This window comes from Opisthocomus hoazin, chromosome 9, assembly GCF_030867145.1.
Source record: "Opisthocomus hoazin isolate bOpiHoa1 chromosome 9, bOpiHoa1.hap1, whole genome shotgun sequence".
Lineage (NCBI taxonomy): Eukaryota > Metazoa > Chordata > Aves > Opisthocomiformes > Opisthocomidae > Opisthocomus > Opisthocomus hoazin.
This window is the reverse complement of record NC_134422.1, coordinates 18,948,811-18,965,278: the sequence shown is the minus strand read 5'-3', so window position 1 is coordinate 18,965,278 and position 16,468 is coordinate 18,948,811. Positions and strand designations below refer to the sequence as shown.

Sequence of the window (16,468 nt, the reverse complement as noted above, 5' to 3'; positions counted from 1 at the left end):
GCAGCGCAGCGCTGCGGGGACAGGGCACCTGGCAGAAACATGCAGTTCCTGGGGCAGTGGGGCCGGCCGGGCTGGGCTGGGGGGGGGGGGGGGGGGGGGGGGCTGTCCCAAAACAGGGGAGCACCCCGGTCCAGCCTTGCCGCCATCCTGCCTGCCTGGCCGCGGGGAAGTCCTGGCTCACTCCGTAATAAATTAATACAAATCACAGCAAGAGAAATATATACAAGGCGGGAGCCTCTGCCCGCAGCAGTGCTCTGGGCAGGTGCTCCCGCCCTGCCCTGCCCCAGGGCCCCCCCGGCCACTATAAAATCCAGTCGCCAGCAAAACGACGACGGCCTCTGATGCCATGGGGGTCCCCGCGTCCCTGAGGCAGCCCAGCCTCTGCCCAAAGGCTGGATCCAGTGTCCTGTCTCCCATCAAAACAATCTGGGGAGTGCACATGGCAGCACCCCAGGGCAACATCCTCACGGGAACCACCTGGCCCTGGCAGCCTCCACCCCAGGACCACCCCAGTCCAGGCTGGGAAACAGGGGGGAGGAAGGCGAGCCGCCCTGATGGGCAGGGAGGGCGGCTAGGGCAGGGGCACCCTCTGAGGAGGTGGGTTTTGGGGAGCACTGCCTGGGAGCTGCTCTTGGGACTGGGGTGGGATGGGGCACACATGCTCGGGAGAGGCCCTGGAGGGGGGAAAGAGCTGGAGGACCTGCTCTTTGAGGAAGGGACGTGGGGCACAGGCACTTGGGGAGTTGCTGGGAGGTGCAATGGGGTGGGGGCAGGTGCGGGGAGCTGCTCTCTGGGAAGGGGGGGGGGGCTCAAATATGGGATGGGCAATGTTTGGATGCAGAACTGAGTGTGCCCAGGCCATGTGGGAACACGCAGCAGCGGGGACTCGGGGATCCCCCGCCCCAGCAGAGCCATTTGCGCTGCATGTCCATGGGTGCTGGTGTCCTCGGTCCCTGGGCTGAGTCACTGCCAGAGGGCTCCCCCCCAGCACCCCCGGGTCCCACGGGCAGCTGGGACTCGCCCAGCCAAGTCCCACATGTCCTCGGGAAGGGTCTCCATCCGCAGCCCCGAGGCGCGCGTGGCTGCCTGGGGCCGAGGGCACAGCCCCGCCTGTCCCAGGGGGTCTGGTGGAGCAGGCCGGGGTGCTGGTGTCGCTCGAGGTCACTGGGTTGGCTTACACCCGCACGGCGGGGCCGGAGCCCGTGGTGAGGGGCACGGTGGAGCTGCAGTCATAGTCCAGGTCCACTACGGCGTGGGAGCTGGCGATGAGGCTGTTCAGGGACGGCCCCGTCTGCCGCTCTCGGAAACTCTGGATATAGCTCTGCTTGAAAGAGAGGGGACAGAAAGTGAGGGGGGCTCTGCTCCCAGCACACTCCATCCCGTCCCACCCTAAGCTCTGCAGCAGCCCCCAGAACCTGCCCTGTGCAATCCCACCCACCCCAGCACTTGGGCCCGGTGGGGCCTGGCCGCAGCCGGGTGCACAGCCCCGTCCCTTCCTGGGCGTACCCTTCACACCTTGCCCGCTGCCTGTTTTTACTGTGGGCCGCAGCATTTTTGGCCACTGGTTTACATTTGCCTACAAAGGCTGAAGCGCTCCGTGGTGGGTACGTCCCAGCTCAGGCCCTGCTGAGCTGCCCCGGCCCCCAGGATGCCCCAGCCTTGTCCCTTGAGGAGCCTGGATGCCAGCTGCACCTCTCCCCTCTCTGTGCCCCAGCCCACCCACATGGAGAAGGAAGGGCCGTGGAAGATCTCTACCCTGGGTGCGGGACTCACAGGGGAGAGCACGTCCCCATCGAAGCGGCGCACAGGGTTGGGTTTGCGGCGGTAGGCGGGCTCGGGCGGGTGGGCTTTGTGTTGGTGGGGTGGCGGGTGGTGGGGTCTCCGCTTCTTCTTCTTCTCCTTTCGGTCCTCCCGCTGCTTGATGCGCATCAGCTGCACGCGGCGCTGCTGCCGGCTGATGATCACTGCGGGGCAGAGGGGCCTGTGAGCACTGGGGAGCACCCCCAAAATCCTCCCTGCACCCAAACCAGCCCCAGCTTTGAGCACCCAGGCCTCCTTTGAGTGCTGTGCCCCCGTAAAGTCCCAAACCCCTGATCTGTGTGGGCAAATCAGGTGCCGGGAACCCCTACCCCAGCCCCCCAGCTCCTGCGCCCACCTGACGCCACGTTCATCTCCTCCAGCCCCCACATACCTTCGGTGTGGGAGTAGCCCTCGGCCGTGACCTTCCACTGGACCAGGACACCCAGCGTGGCGAGGAGCGGCCAGACGCCCAGGATGACCCAGCTGTACCAGCACACGGGGCGAGCGGGGGCCACCTTGATGCGCTCGTAGATGTACTGTACCAGGAGGAAGAGCTCGATGAAGTAGTCGATGGTGACAGTCATGATGGCGCTGCCGAAGACGGCGGTGGAGAGGGTGGTGAAGAAGCGCTGCCACTGCAGGGTGAGGACGGCGAAGAGCATCCCGACACCCAGGAGCAGCGCGATGGGGATCCACACCGTCGGTGGGTGGTAGAACTGCTCCATCACCACCAGCGTGGCCACTGCCAGCAGCAGCCCCAGGAGCAGCCCCACCATGAAGAGGCCGACGCTGCGCACCAGCATGGTGACCAGCCCGCACAGGACCCCGATGCCCAGCCCGATGCCCACTGAGGCCTCCACGCTCAGCTGCGTGTCCAAAACCCTCTCCTTGTAGCACAGCATGAAGATGATGATGGAGCCGAACATCAGCCCCGTCAGGAACATGACAGCCTTGAAGCAGCGGTAGCCTGTGGAGAGACCACCGCAATCAGGGGGTGGACGGTCAGCAACCCCCCAGGTGCCCCCTGCCCTTCTCCCTGCTTGCCCCTCCAGCTGCCGGACCAGCCAGGCTCACCAAAGAAGCAGTAGATGATGCCGAAGAGGCAGCACATGGCGCACACCACTGACGGCACGACCTGGTAGCGACGCTCGATTTCCTGCTGGCAGCTGTGCCCCCACTCCTGGCCTGGCTCGTGCGGCAGCAGCTTGAACCGCAGCGTCTGCACAGTTGCAGTCATGGCTCTGGGGACTCCCGGGAGAAGCATCAAAATCTCCGCTCCTGCCCCATGGCTCGCCGGCAAAACTGCGCCCCGGCACCCGCCCCAGCTGCAGACAGAGAGAGAGAAGGGGGATGGAGGCATCACCGGCAGTGCCCACCAGCCGGCACCCAGCCACCAAAAAACCTGCTCCGGCCCCTCGCTGCCCAGGTGGGAAGGAAGGGAATGGGGCAACAACCTCACTCATGGGGGCTGATGGAGCACGGACCGTCAGCCCCAGGGCAGCTGCAGGGATGTCCCATCCCTGGGGAGCCCGTCCTCCGCACCCCCGGGGAGCTTCGCTGCCGGGACACGGCGCTCTATAATGTGTCTGCGGCTCCACTTTCCTGCCCCTGGCTCTCCGGCGCCTTTCCCTGCTCGATTAAAGGGAGACTTCCACTACCTGGTATTTTCTGCCTGTGAAGTAATTATGCTTGGTAATTAAGTCACCCCTCAGTCTTCTATTTTTATAGGCTAAACAGATTGAGCTCTTAAAGCTTGTACTCCAAGGCATTTTCTCCAATCCTCTAATCATATTTCTGGCTGGTTTTCATCCCCGCTCCCAGTGTCCTTACAGAAACAGAGCGGGGCCCTGCGCTGGATCCAGCCCTCCCACGCCGACCCAAGAGGCCGGAGCGGGACGGGCCTGGCACTGCCCCTTAACCCGAGGGCTCACCCACCACGCCGCGGCCGCGCCGGGACGCCGAGCAGGCGGTCACCGGGCCCCCCGCAGTGCCTACGCAGATGGAGGGGGCCATAATCCCCTGCAGAGACTGATCCAGCTCCAGCTTACACCTAATTACAGCAGCCGTCTGCCCGCTCCACCCGGAGCTGGTTCCAGCATCCTTTCGCTCCCCGGGTGCCTGTCTGGGCTCGGTTGGGTTAGGATGGGTTTATTGTCACCGGCTGTCCCCATGCCAGCGCCAGTCCTTCCAAGCACCACGTTAGAGCAGCTGGCTCAGGATGGCTGGCAAAACCAGCGCGCCAGGAGAGGGCAGAGGCCGCGGCCATGCCTCTCTACGGCCCAGCACCTCGCCAGGGCCGAGCTTCCCCTAATCCTGGGGAAGCAGGGAGCGGGCAGCCGAGCGCCGGGCCCCTGCCCGAGCTCCCGGGGGGACTGAGCGGGATTGGACTTTACCCGGCTGCCCCGGCGAGGCCGGGCGATGCCGTGCGGGGTGAAAGCGGGGCTGTGCCGGCCGGCGCTGCCCAGGGCATCGGGGCCGGGGCACGGCGTGGGCACGGCACGGCTGGGCGGAGCGGCGGGAGGGCGGCGAGGGGCTGCTCCCTGACCCCCGACCCACGCAGGCCGGGGCCGGGCCGGCGGGGAAGGGTCGCTGGGACAACCAACGCCGAGCAGTGCTGCGGGCAGGGCTGCGGGCAGCTCCCGGCGCCCATTGGCGCGGGCACTGTTGCTAGGGGAGCCCGGCGCCGCTCATTGGCGCCGCTCATTGGCGCGGGGACTCACCCGCCCGCCGCCGCCTCCCCGCAGCCCCGGGCTCCCCGCCGCGGCCTGCCCCGGGACCCCCGCCCTCCCCTCCCGGGCACAGCGCGGCGGGGGCCCGGGGGAAGTGCTCGGGGCCGCGCCCAGCCGCCGCCGTCCTGTACCCCCCGCTCCCCCCGGCGCTCCCCGGCCCGCCCCGCCGCCCCCCGCCCGGCTGCAGGGCCCCGGGCCGGCGGGGCGGGCGCGGCGTTGCTAAGCGACGGCCGCAAGGGCCGCCGGGGCGCGGGGCCGCTCCGCCCCTCTCTTTGTTCGGGGCGGGGGTCCCGGGGGCGCCCCGCCGGGCCCCGCCCGCCCGTCCTCGGGCACCGCGCTCGCTCCCGCAGCCGGTGGGGGCAAGGGGGCGGGGGGGGGACCGGGCGCCCGGTGCCCGAGCCCTTCCCCCGAGGGCCCCGCCGCGCCCCCCGCCCGCCCGACCCGCACGTGCTGCCCCCACCCCCTGCCGCCCCGCCCCGTCCCGTCCGGCCCCGCCCCGCCCGCTCCGACCTGCGCTCCCGGCCCCGCAGCGGCGGCGGCCCCGCGGCGCCCGGCGCTCCCGGCCCCGGCCCCGGCCCCCGCGCATGCTGGCGGCGCGGCCCGCCGCCCGGTGCTGAGCGGACAGCTCCGCCTGACGTCACCGCGCCGCGTCACCGCGCCGCTCGGGAGGGGGCGGGGCCGGCAGGGGGCGGGGCCTCTCCCGGCGGTGGGGCGGGGCTTCTCATGGGGGAGGGGCCTGCGCCGGGGCGGGTGGAGGGGTGTGCACCGGCACGTGGGCTGGGGTGTGCGGTGGGGTGTGCGGTGCGGCAGGCGTCGGGGCGTGCACCGGGGTGTCTGCCCGAGGCTGTGCGTGCAGCGTGGCACAGCGTGCACCGGCCCGTGCAGCGGCTGGGGGGGCTGCAGCCCCCTGGGCGCTGTGCGAAGGGGTGTGGGGCGGAGGGGTGGGCCGTGCAGGGCCGTGGGCGTGAAAACCGCAGGAGAGCCTTGCGTCAGGCGTGCGCAGGATTGCGCGGCCGGCGCACACCTGGCAGGGCGTGCACAGGGCCATGCACCTCGCAAGGGGCCTGTGCCGGGGCCACGGGGACCCCAGCGCCGGCGTTCGGAGGGGGCACCTATAGAGGCTGCCCACCCGTGCCCCCGCGAGCGGCCGGGAGATGCAGGCGCGGCAGGTCGGTGGGAGGACGTGGAGCTCGGCAGCGGCTCTCTGGAGCTGGCACCTCGCGGCTACGGCGCCCAGAGACCCCCCGGAAATCCTGGCAGGGAGAAGGCTCTTGGCAGCAGCGGCCGTTCCCCTGGCAGCCCCTTCCCAGCCCCACGCCAACGCCGGGGAGACAAAGGCAGGAGCCGCAGCTGGCAGGGGGCTGCGAAGGGGCTGCCAGAGGAACGGCGCCGTGGCCACCGGCTGCTGCCCCCACGGGATCTCCTGGGGCCGGGCACGGGGGCCCTCAGCTCGGCCACCACCCTGGCAAGCCCTGGGGAGGTGTTTCCTCTGCCCACAGCTTCATCTCTGTGCTGTTTCCCTGAACTCAGTCTTATTTCTGAAAAATTCAATGCTTTCTCCAATCTGCACTGCTGTCTAAACACAAGACCAGATTAACAGGGTCGTTTCAGAATGAAGCCTCCTGAAAATTCCCCTAGGTTCATGTAAGACAACTGATGTTCAATATTCCGACTTGTAAGGCAGACATCTATTTCTAACACGTTTCTCTGCGTACAGAAAACAGGCGACTTTGGTTGTTTATGACCACGTCTGCTTTTTGGCCCTTGTCCATGGAAAATCTCTGCTCGTTTCTTACTTCTGCATCTTTTCCCTTCTGGCGTCTCCTTGTCCCATCACATTCCCTCTGTTCCTAGTTTTTATATGTTCTTCATTAAACTGCCATCCACGTGACTGCCTTTGCCTATTGCTTGTCTTGGCCTATTCAGGAGAAAAAGGCCGATGAAAACGAGCCGAGCTTGGATGATGGTCCCGTATATGCGGGGGGCGGGATGTTGCCAGCCGCTTCCTGATGAAAACAGGCTTCTTTGTTCCAGAAAATGAAAGAGACCCTGGAGCAGAGCGGGCTCCCGCCTGCCCTCGGTGCCCTGCCATGCCCTGTGGCCACCGGCGCTCCCTGGGACCGGGGGTATGTGTTTCACAGGGAGGGTGGGATGGGCTCCCCACCAGCCAGAGTAAATCCAGGGGCACCAGATGGCTGCGGGGCTGCTGGAAGGGGAGCCACAGGCTGGGAACGGGCGGAAAGGCCGGGTCCTTCTCCTCGCCCTTACTCAGTAATGCCTGGTGCTGAGCCGCCATGTAGGGCTGCTGGCCTCACAGCCTCTGGGTTGGATCATTCCCGCACCAGAGGCTCCGTCTATGTGGCAAACCCTGCCCGGAGCCGGTTCCTCTGGCTCTGTCTGCCCGGGGGCTCTCTCTGTCACCCAGCGGGACGGTGGCCCTGCCGCCGACAGCTCGGAGCAGGACAGCGGCCGCCTCTTCGGTCCCGTTTTGACCCGTAGGCACCGAGGGGGTTCCCCAGTGCTGCGGCTGGGATCTCCTGCTGCTCCGCCTGCCCTCCTCCTGCCCCGGGACGGTTTGCCGCTCCGCGTCCAGAGGTCTTCCAGCCGCTGCTCGCCCTCCCGCACGCCCGCTGCCCGGTCACCCGGCGTGCCCAGCGCCTGCTGCAGCCCGCGGCCTGTGTTCCGCTGCTCCAGGCCAAGCCACAGCCACCCCCTGCGGACGCCCAGGCAGAGCCCAGCGACCGGGGAAGGGGAACCACAAACCCCCCAGCGCCGGGGGCAGCGCTGTCCCCCCCAGCCGCGGGCACAACGGGCCAGCTGCGCCCCGGCCCCGCGGCTCCCGCCCGGGCTAATCCGTCCTTAAGCCGGCTCAGGCGCCGCGGCCCGGTCTCAGCGGGCAGCCGGGGCCGGCCGGGGGCGGGTACCGGGCAGCCCTGCGGCGAGGTCTCGGGGGCCTGGGGGGGGAGCGGCCTGCGGGTCTCACCTCGCCCCCCCCCGCCCCACGGTCCTGCCCCTCGGGGGGGGGGGGGGCGGTGGCGCCGTCTCCTGGCAACCTCGTCCCGCCCCCACGCCGCCCCCCCCCGCTCCCTCAGCGCGCCGTGACGCGGCGGCGGGAGCGCCTCCCATTGGCCGGGGCGGGCGGCCCGCGGTGACGCGGCGGCGGGGCGGGGCCAGGGGGTGACACGTCGGACGGCGGCGCCGCCAGCGGCAGCGGCAGCCGGAGCCGCCCCTGGTGGCCGTCCCCGGTCCCGTCCCGGCCATGCGGCTGTCGCTGGTGCTGTCGGTGCTGCGGCCCGCCGGGCCGGTGGCCATCGGCGTCTCGCTGGGCTTCACCCTCAGCCTGCTCAGCGTCACCTGGGTGGAGGAGCCCTGCGGGCCGCCGCCGCGCCCCGCCGCACGCCCGCGCCCCGACGGCGGCCCCGCGCCGCCCCCCGGCCCCGCCAACGGCAACGCGGCGCGCAGGCCCAACGCCGTGCCCGCCGGGCTGGGCGCCGACAGCTGGGAGCCCCGCGTCGTGCCCTACCGCCCGCCCAGCCCCGGCAGGGCCGCCAAGAAGGCCGTCAGGTGCGGGGGCCCGGGGGGAGCGGGGGAAGGGCCGACCCGACGGGGCTTCCGACGGCAGCAGCTGCGGCCGTCCCGGGGAGACGGCGGTGAAAGGGCCTCCTTGTCCCGGCGAGGCAGTGGGCGGACGGAGGGGGCTGAATGGGCCCAGTGTGTGGCGGGGGGGGGGGGGGTCGCTTCCTGCCGCCGCGCTGGGAGAGCTGAACCGGGGAGTCGTGAGCGGGGCCGCGGCGGGGAGGGGGCCGCGGGCGGCCCCGTGCTGGCTTCAGCCACCCCCAGGGGGGCCCGGCTTCCCCTGGTGGGCAGCGCGGGCTCTCCTGCCTGCCTGCCTGGCAGAGTGCCTGGGGGTCGCGTCACCGCGAGAGCTGGGGCCTGCAGCCCCGCTTCCCTGCTTTTAGCGGTGCTCAGCCTTCAGGACCAGGGGCAACGGGCACAAACTGAACCATAGGAAGTTCCGTCTGAACATGAGGAAGAACTTCTTCCCTCTGAGGGTGACGGAGCACTGGAACAGGCTGCCCAGGGAGGCTGTGGATTCTCCTTCTCTGGAGATATTCAAGACCCACCTGGACAAGGTCCTGTGCAGCCTGCTGTAGGTGACCCTGCTTCGGCAGGGGGGTTGGACTAGATGACCCACAGAGGTCCCTGCCAACCCCTACCATTCTGTGATTCTGTGAGGCCCTGGTTCGAGCCCATGGCCAGGGACGGTCCCCTGGCCCAGGCATGGCGGCAGGCGGTGGTGCCTTCTGCCTGTGGTTGAAGCCTGAGAGTGGTTCCTGCGGAGGAACTGGGGAATGGGGAGGGTGTATGGCGAGGTGGGGTGCAGTGCTCTGGGGCCTAGACGTTCTCTCCCTCCTGCAGGACTCGGTACATCAGCACGGAGCTGGGGATGCGGCAGCGGCTCTTTGTGGGCGTGCTGACCTCCAAGAGCACGCTGAACACACTGGGGGTGGCTGTCAACCGCACGCTGGCCCACCGCCTGGAGCGCCTGGTGTACTTCACGGGCACGCGGGGCCGCAAGGTGCCCCACGGCATGACGGTGGTGACACACAGCGACGAGCGGCCTATCTGGAACATGTACCAGACCGTCAGGTACCTTCTGGACCACTACGTCAACGACTTCGACTGGTTCTTCCTGGTGCAGGACGATACCTACACGGAGGCGCACCGCATCAGCCGCCTGGTTGCCCACCTCAGCATCGACACCCATCTCTACCTAGGCCGTCCCGAGGAGTTCATCGGTGGGGACACCGAGGGACGCTACTGCTATGGGGGGTTTGGCTACCTGTTGTCCCGGAGCCTCCTCCTGCTCCTGCAGCAGCACCTGGAGAGCTGCCGCAACGACATCCTCAGCGCCCGGCCCGACGAGTGGCTGGGCCGCTGCATCATCGACTACACAGCCATCAACTGTGCCGAGGAGCACGAGGTAGGTCCTGCAGTGGAGCTGGCTGCCGAGAGCCTGATCCTGGCCCGATGCGTTTGACCACCTCCCTGTGGGCTCCCAGGTCCCGGGGGGATGAGCTCTTGCACCCTGTCGTCCTTCGAGCTTGCTGTGCTGGCAGCCGATGGGGTGGGAGCGTGGGTCAGGGCTGGCTGTGACCCGTCTCTCCTGGCTGGCACAGGGCCTGCGTTACCACTACTTTGAGCTGGGGAAGAATGCGGACCCTGAGCGGGAGACTGACCTCCGTTTCCAGAGTGCCTTCACTGTCCACCCCGTGCTGGATCCCCTCCAGATGTACCGGCTGCACAAGTACTTCGCGCAGGTTGAGCTGGAGAGGACATACCAGGAGATCCAGCAGCTCCAGGTGAGACCTGGCTTGGCTGGGAGGGTCTTGGCTTTTCCTGTCATCTCCGTGGGCTTTCTGGTCGCTCCGTGTTACCTCTCTCTTCTCTAACTGGAGGGTTTCTCACCTGGAGCTGCTATGGGACAGGATCAGCTGAGCTCATGTGGCTGCAGGGGCAGCCGTGCTGGCTGGAGAGCAGTCCTCAGAGTGTGAGCAGCTTTGGACCCAGATGGGCCCTGAAGCTGTGGTGGTGATTCAGGGTGATGGAGGCAGCAGGGTGCTGAGGTCTGCCTGCAGAGGCTGGGCAGGGTGGGAGAGAGTGTGGATCCTGCTAGTGGAGGTGGCTTGCGGCATTCGGGGTGCTATTAGGAGGAAACCTGAGGGGCTGACTGGAGTCAGGCTGAAGGCAGAGTTATTCTGCCACTGCTCTTTGGGCTGGAGTGGCTGATCGCTGAGTATCGGGGGTCAGCTCACCTGCAGCCAGAGCTGGAAGACCTCCCTGCGCCCACCTGGGCTCTCACTCCTGCGTCTCTCCTCTTGCAGCTGGAGATCCAGAACGCCAGCAGCCTGTCCGCCGATGGGGACAATGGTGCCACGTGGCCTATTGGCATCCCGCCCCCCTTCCAGCCCAAAACCCGCTTTGAGGTGCTGCGCTGGGACTACTTCACGGAGGAGCAGGTCTATGCCTGCGTGGACGGCTCTCCCAAGTGCGAGCTGCGTGGCGCAGACCTGGCGGACGTGGCCGACGTGGTGGCCACGGCCATGGAGGAGTTGAACCGCAAGTACCAGCCGGTGCTCCACGTCCGCAAGCAGCAGCTGGTGAACGGGTACCGGCGCTTCGACCCCACCCGTGGCATGGAGTACACGCTGGATCTCCAGGTGGAGGTGGTCACCCAGAAGGGGCACAGCCGCTCCGTCACCAAGCGCGTGCACCTGGTGCGGCCCCTCAGCGAGGTGGAGATCATCCCCATGCCCTACGTGACAGAGGCCAGCCGCATCAATGTCATCCTGCCGCTGACGGCCCACGACCGGGACCACGCTGCCCGCTTTATGGAGGCTTATGCAGCGGCTGCCTTTGAGAGCAACGAGAACGCAGTGCTTACCTTCCTTTTCATCTATGACCCCTTTGAGGCCCAGCAGGTCACCCAGAATGACATCTTTGCCGCCGTGAAGGCCCAGATCACCGAGTACGAGCGCAAGTATGCGGAGGTGAAGATCCCATGGATCAGTGTCAAGACAGATGCACCCTCCCAAATCAAGGTCATGGACATCATCTCCAAGAAGCATCCTGTGGACACGCTTTTCTTCGTGGCTGGTGTGGGGACAGAGGTCACCGTCGACTTCCTGAACCGCTGCCGGATGAACACCATCAACAACTGGCAGGTCTTCTTCCCCATCCACTTCCAGGGCTACAACCCCGCCATTGCTTACCACAACCAGGTGCCGCCCACCACGCTGGACCTGCTGCGGGACGCGGGGCGCTTCGACCGCGATGTCTTCCACGAAGCCTGCTTCTACAATGCTGACTACATGGCGGCGCGCACCCGCATGGCGGGTGACGTGCAGGAGAACGAGGACATCCTGGAGACCCTGGACATCTATGACATGTTCGTCAAGTACTCCAACCTCCACGTCTTCCGGGCCGTGGAGCCCGCCCTGCTGCAACGCTACCGGCACCAGGCCTGCAACCCCCGGCTCAGCGAGGAGATCTACCACCGCTGCGTGCAGAGCAGCCTGGAGGGCGTAGGCTCTCGCTCCCAGCTGGCCATGGTGCTTTTCGAGCAGGAGCAGGGGAACAGCACCTGAACTCCGCGGCACAGAGGGGCTGGCCCTGCCCTGCCGTGCCTACCTGCCCACCCCACCTCTTCTGCTGCCCAAATCTGTCTTCCTCCTCCCAGCAACTGCAGGGATCGCCGGTGCCCGAGCTTGTGACTTGCCCCGCTGGGGCTGCCCAGGCCGGGGTCTGCCAGCCCAGGGTGCCTGGGTCTTTCTGGAGCGGCTGTGGCTGTGCAGACCCCGGGGCGAGGTGGGATCGGGGTTGCAGAGCTGTGAGCTGGGATGCCCGGGCTGCTCATCCCCCAGCTGCTGGCCACCAGCCCCATCCCTCTGTCCTGGCCCTGCTGCCTGGCAGGCAGGCGATGGGCTGCCCTGTCCCTTGCTGTCCCCCCTCAACCAGGCGCACGCAGAGCCCAAGGCCGCCCTGCTGCGGGGCGTGACTGTCCCGGAGCTGGGGGTGATCCCTCACTGTCCCCCCAGTGCCCCAGGACAGGGCTGTGCCCCTTGCTCCTTCGGTGCGTCGGCCCGGTTGTGCAGGGACAGCTCGATGGGGCATGTCCCACCACAAAAGAGCAATAAGGAGGTTGGTTTCGGGGTTTTGCCACTTGGCAACCAGCCGGAGCCCTCCTGGTGAGTCAGGGTGGGGGGTGCTGGCCCCCGGCGCCGGTGGGCACAGGGGGTGCCGGAGGGGATCCTGCTGTATTCACATACCGTGAGCTGCTCCCCATGGGAACCGTGACCCAGGCCGCTTTGGCCTTCGTAGTATGGATAGGACGTCGGAGGTTGCAGCCCTTGGACAAGACCCTCCCGACAGAGGTGGGAGCCCTCCCTGCCGTGGGGTCACCCTCGGGGCCGAGGGACGCGGTGCCCGGCTTGGTGGGCACGGCAGAGGGTTTGGCTGCGCATCTCCTAAGGAGAAAGCGACTGAGGAGCCGCTCTCTGCTCCTGGTTTGTATTTAATAGTGGGGAGAGGAGGGCGGGGGGACTGTTTACACTAATAAAACAGAGAGATGAGGTGGTGGGTCTGGCTGATTCTTCCCCGGGGCATCTCTGGGGGCCCTGTAGGGGTTCTGTGTGCTGGTAGGTGCTGGCTGCTTGTATGAAACCTGGCTGCAGCTGGCTGGACTGCTTCCTCGCAGGGATGCTGCTTTCCCCAGGCTGCCTGAAGAATCCTCTACCTGAGCTGGGAGACAACTGCCTCTCCTTAATCGCCTTAGGGACAGGCTAGCAGGTGCCAGGCCAAGCAGACACTTGGAAATACCAGCTTGAGCCCCTGGGGCTCACAGCAGGAGTCCTGCACCTCCTCTGATGCCCACCTTCCCTGGGGCCATCCTGCTGTCACCCCTTGCTGTCAGCCACTGATGCAGCAGGACGCTGAGCCACTTGCCATGGGAAGCCCCCATGCCTGCGTGCAGCGTGCGGAGCTCTGGGCAGTGCCCTGTCCTTCTTGGTGCCGTGAATTCGTGATCCTGCTGACCAGGTTTCCAGCCCTCCTCAGCCCTGGCTATGGGTAAAAACGCACTGCGGTGAGGGGCCGGTGCAGCCGTGTGTCCTCCTGCGTGTGCTGTCCCCCTGACAGCCTTCGCGGGCTGTACGTGAGTGATGGGGGACCTCTGGCCCGTGTTGGAGCAGAGTTTGGGTGCCCAAGTGGGGTAAGCTCTGCCTTCCAGCATCTGGGATCAGCTCCGAAGGACACTCCCGGGACAGAAACCCCATCTGAACACTGTTGAATCATTAGGGCCGGACCTGCCCTCCCTCCATTGGCTTCACCCTTTTTCAGGCTGTTGTGCATCTCGGGGCTTGTCAGCATCTTGTGGTGTCCAGTTCCCTGCTGCTGTGGTGCTGGGTTGGGGAGCACCATGGTCCTGCCCCGGACTGGCTCATTACCTACAGCTCCTGTTTGCAGTAGAAGTGTGGACAGTCCCCTGCCCGTGCTGCCTGCTCCAGGCATGATTTTCATGGCTCCACATGCTCTTTCCGACAGTCCTTTGGTCACCGTGTTTTACTTGTTCACAAAACACCCACTGTCAGAAACATCCCTGAGAAAATTCATTGAACCTACTGGCTGTTAGTTAACCAGGCTGGTAGTGCTCAGCGAAACTCATGGAAAGCCCCTGGGCTGTGTGGCTTTCCTTCCCCAAAGATACCTCATTCATATATTCCTGCTCCAGTCTTCATATCCATGATGTAGGAGCGTATATGTTTAAATATAATTTTGTTATATTTCAGACGATAACCATGAGCTTGCTCTGAGTATTTCTATTTTTGGTCTTCCCTGAGCACATCCTTAATTCCCTTTAAATGCGAATCTGGGACAGAGGGAGCAAGGCGGATGCAGGTGCGTTACAGATATGTTTCTCCTCTGAAAAGCAGACCTAGGAGTCGGATGTGATGAGGTGTTGGAAGAGTATCCAAATAGTAATAACGCAAACTGGCTTCAGATCAAGTTGGCTGCGAAAAGAAATGCTGAATTGCCATTTAATTGTTGCAAGATGGTCCAGATAGAGTTGCTCTGGTCTCCTCTTTGCTGTTTGCCCAGATGGAGTTAGAGCTATTCGCATACCTAGCGCTCCACACTATCAACACCAACAGAGCCCCCCCCGCGCCAGCGTACCCACAGCAAAGGACAGGCCCCGGAGCACTCCCAGCACAGTCAGTGCTCCTCTTAAAAGGGAGCTGGCCGCGTTTGAAGCGGCGTTTGGCAAGTTATTTGCAGCGTTGCAACACGGCGAAGCCCCGCTCTTACCTGCGCAGGGCTGGCAGGTGCAGGCAGGGCGCTGGACCGGGATGGTGACAGCCTTGAAAGAGGCAGGAGCAGCCCCAGGTGCTGGCATGGACCTGTTCAGGTTGGATCAGTGCTTCCAAGCGACGTGCCAGTTTTTGCACAGAGGTGGTTGCAGAAGCAGGACAGCCAAAGGGCTGTTTTCCCAACAGGGCAGGAGAAGACACGTGTCTGCTGCCCGTAGACTGCTGGTTCCCTCGGGAAAGTTTTCTCAGCAGTGTTACTGGCTCACCACAGCCTTTGAGAAGAGCAACGCAAGTTGCAATTGGGGAGAGTTTTGGAAGAGTGTGAAGGGCCAGTTCAGAGCCCTTAGGAGCACGAGAGGGGCTGGCTGGGCACACCGGGGCTGGGCGGGTGCTGGCCTCCCCTCTGCCTCCTGCACCACGGCAAGGAAACGGACTTAAACTGGGGAAAACCCAAGCTGCTGCTCTGCCGTTCTGCCCACCCCAATTTGTTCCCCCAGCAGTAAGCCTGCGAGCGGGGAAGGCAAAACCAGCTTCGCTAGCCCTGCTTGGGTCGCTTCTGGCTGCCATGACCCCTGCGGCGGAGTTATTTACGCCCTGGCAATGTTAATCAGCTCGATAGCTGACCTGTGGGGGGATGTAGGAAGAGAAGCTGTGCCAGGAGAGGGCTGGAGGGCGAGGGGAAGCGCAGTGCCCTTTTGTCCCAGTGCTTTAGTTGGGAAGGGGCCAGGGGGGCCTCACCGCAGAGCCAGACCCAGTGCCGGCAAACGTTTCCTCCCGGCTGCAAGCAAAGGCAGGCGAAGCTGTGCTGCTTAGGGAGGAGCAGGCAGGGAGATGCCAGGCTTTGCTTGCACCCAGTGCCTGAGGTCACAGCCCTTCTGAAGGGTGTGGGGGGCTTTGGCCAGGGGCTTTTCTGGCCAAGCTTGGGGAAATCAGAGCCTTTCAGTGAAGAGGGAAACAGCCGTTAGCTGTCAGTGCAGGCAGGGCTGCTGCCGGCGTGTGCCTGCCCGTGGGGGTTTCCCTGCACAGGGCTGTCTGCGCACCCAGCGTGCCCGGAGACGTCCCCTCCGGGGACACGCAGCCCCAGCGCAGGCAGACTGCAGGAGCCCCAAGCTCCAGGGCTGGGGGGAGAAGCAGGCAGCTCGGTTGGATTTTGATTTTAATTGTCTCCTTTGTTTTTCCAGCCTGCTTGCCTGCTGTCGGGGGCCGAGCGCTGGAAAGCGAGGGCTGTGTCCTCTGCCTGGCTCCACTGATGGGTGCCACTGGTGCCTTCTCCCAGCAAGGGGGTCATGGAGAAACAGCCAGGAGCAAAGCAGCACGCTTGGCACGCTCAGGTCATCAGGAGATGATGAGGGTCACTCATTTCTGCAGGTGTTGCCTGTTACCACCAGCATCTCCAGGCAGGAGGTGATGGGGAAGAGGTGATGGCAGCGAGGCCACATGTCCCATTGCACTCTGGTGCTCACGTACAGCCCTCCGCTCCAAGCCAGATGGTTTATTTTCTTTGAAACGCGGCTTTTCCCTGGGAACGGCAGTAACTGCGGTGCATGGCGGTGGAGGCACGGCAGGGAGTGCCTGAGGAGATGTCCATCCCATGGGCAGAAGGGATCTTTGCTGGCTGCTCCATCCTGGTGCCCCCTCCACGGGGCTGGCACCACATCCCGCAGGAGCTGAGTCTGACGGGGCTGTCACCTCCACGGTGACAGGAGCTGTCACCAGCACAGCCATTCCTGCCACCGTTGGGTGCCTGGCATTTGTCCAGAGGGCTGTGCTCGTTAAAATTAAGGGCCTGTTTCGCTATAGTGGATCCCCTTCTAATTATGCCCGAGCCATTTCATGTGGCTCGTTACAGGCAACTCAAGCAGTGCTGGGCTGGGCTGGTGTCACTCTGCAGCCCAGCAAACCCCGGGTGTCAGTGGCCCCGTCCCTGGGGAGGGACCGGACCCCCTGCCTGCAAGACAGGCTGTGGGAGACCCTGCAGGAGGTGTTACCTCCAGGTGCCACCAGGAAGTCACCAAATTAGAGAACAGAGGCACTGACAGCAACAGATAAAACAACTTCCCGTCAAATCTTCGC

At 65.3% G+C, this 16,468-nt stretch overlaps 2 protein-coding genes across 5 annotated transcripts; one reads left to right on the top strand and one right to left on the bottom strand.

The window, feature by feature from the left end:
• Positions 1-69: 69 nt before the first annotated feature.
• On the bottom strand, positions 70-5,084 carry TMEM198 (transmembrane protein 198). 4 transcript variants are annotated; one of them, XM_075430706.1, is made up of 5 exons: positions 5,040-5,084; positions 2,875-3,125; positions 2,192-2,767; positions 1,756-1,964; positions 70-1,324 (listed from the first exon to the last, which is right to left on the bottom strand). In XM_075430706.1, exons 2-5 carry the CDS (start codon positions 3,062-3,064, stop codon positions 1,175-1,177), a joined length of 1,125 nt encoding a protein of 374 aa, XP_075286821.1. In that variant the 5' UTR covers positions 3,065-3,125; positions 5,040-5,084; the 3' UTR covers positions 70-1,174. The 4 variants fall into 4 exon arrangements, with proteins under 4 accessions (XP_075286821.1, XP_075286818.1, XP_075286819.1 ...); XM_075430703.1 differs by lacking the exon at positions 5,040-5,084 and having other exon boundaries at positions 2,875-4,060; XM_075430704.1 differs by lacking the exon at positions 5,040-5,084 and having other exon boundaries at positions 70-1,321; positions 2,875-4,060.
• Positions 5,085-7,728: 2,644 nt separating this feature from the next.
• CHPF (chondroitin polymerizing factor) lies at positions 7,729-12,656 on the top strand. Its single transcript, XM_075430926.1, has 4 exons — positions 7,729-8,093; positions 8,949-9,513; positions 9,710-9,892; positions 10,415-12,656. The coding sequence occupies exons 1-4, from the start codon at positions 7,789-7,791 to the stop codon at positions 11,675-11,677; spliced, it is 2,316 nt and encodes a 771-aa protein (XP_075287041.1). The 5' UTR covers positions 7,729-7,788; the 3' UTR covers positions 11,678-12,656.
• The last annotated feature ends 3,812 nt before the right edge of the window (positions 12,657-16,468 follow it).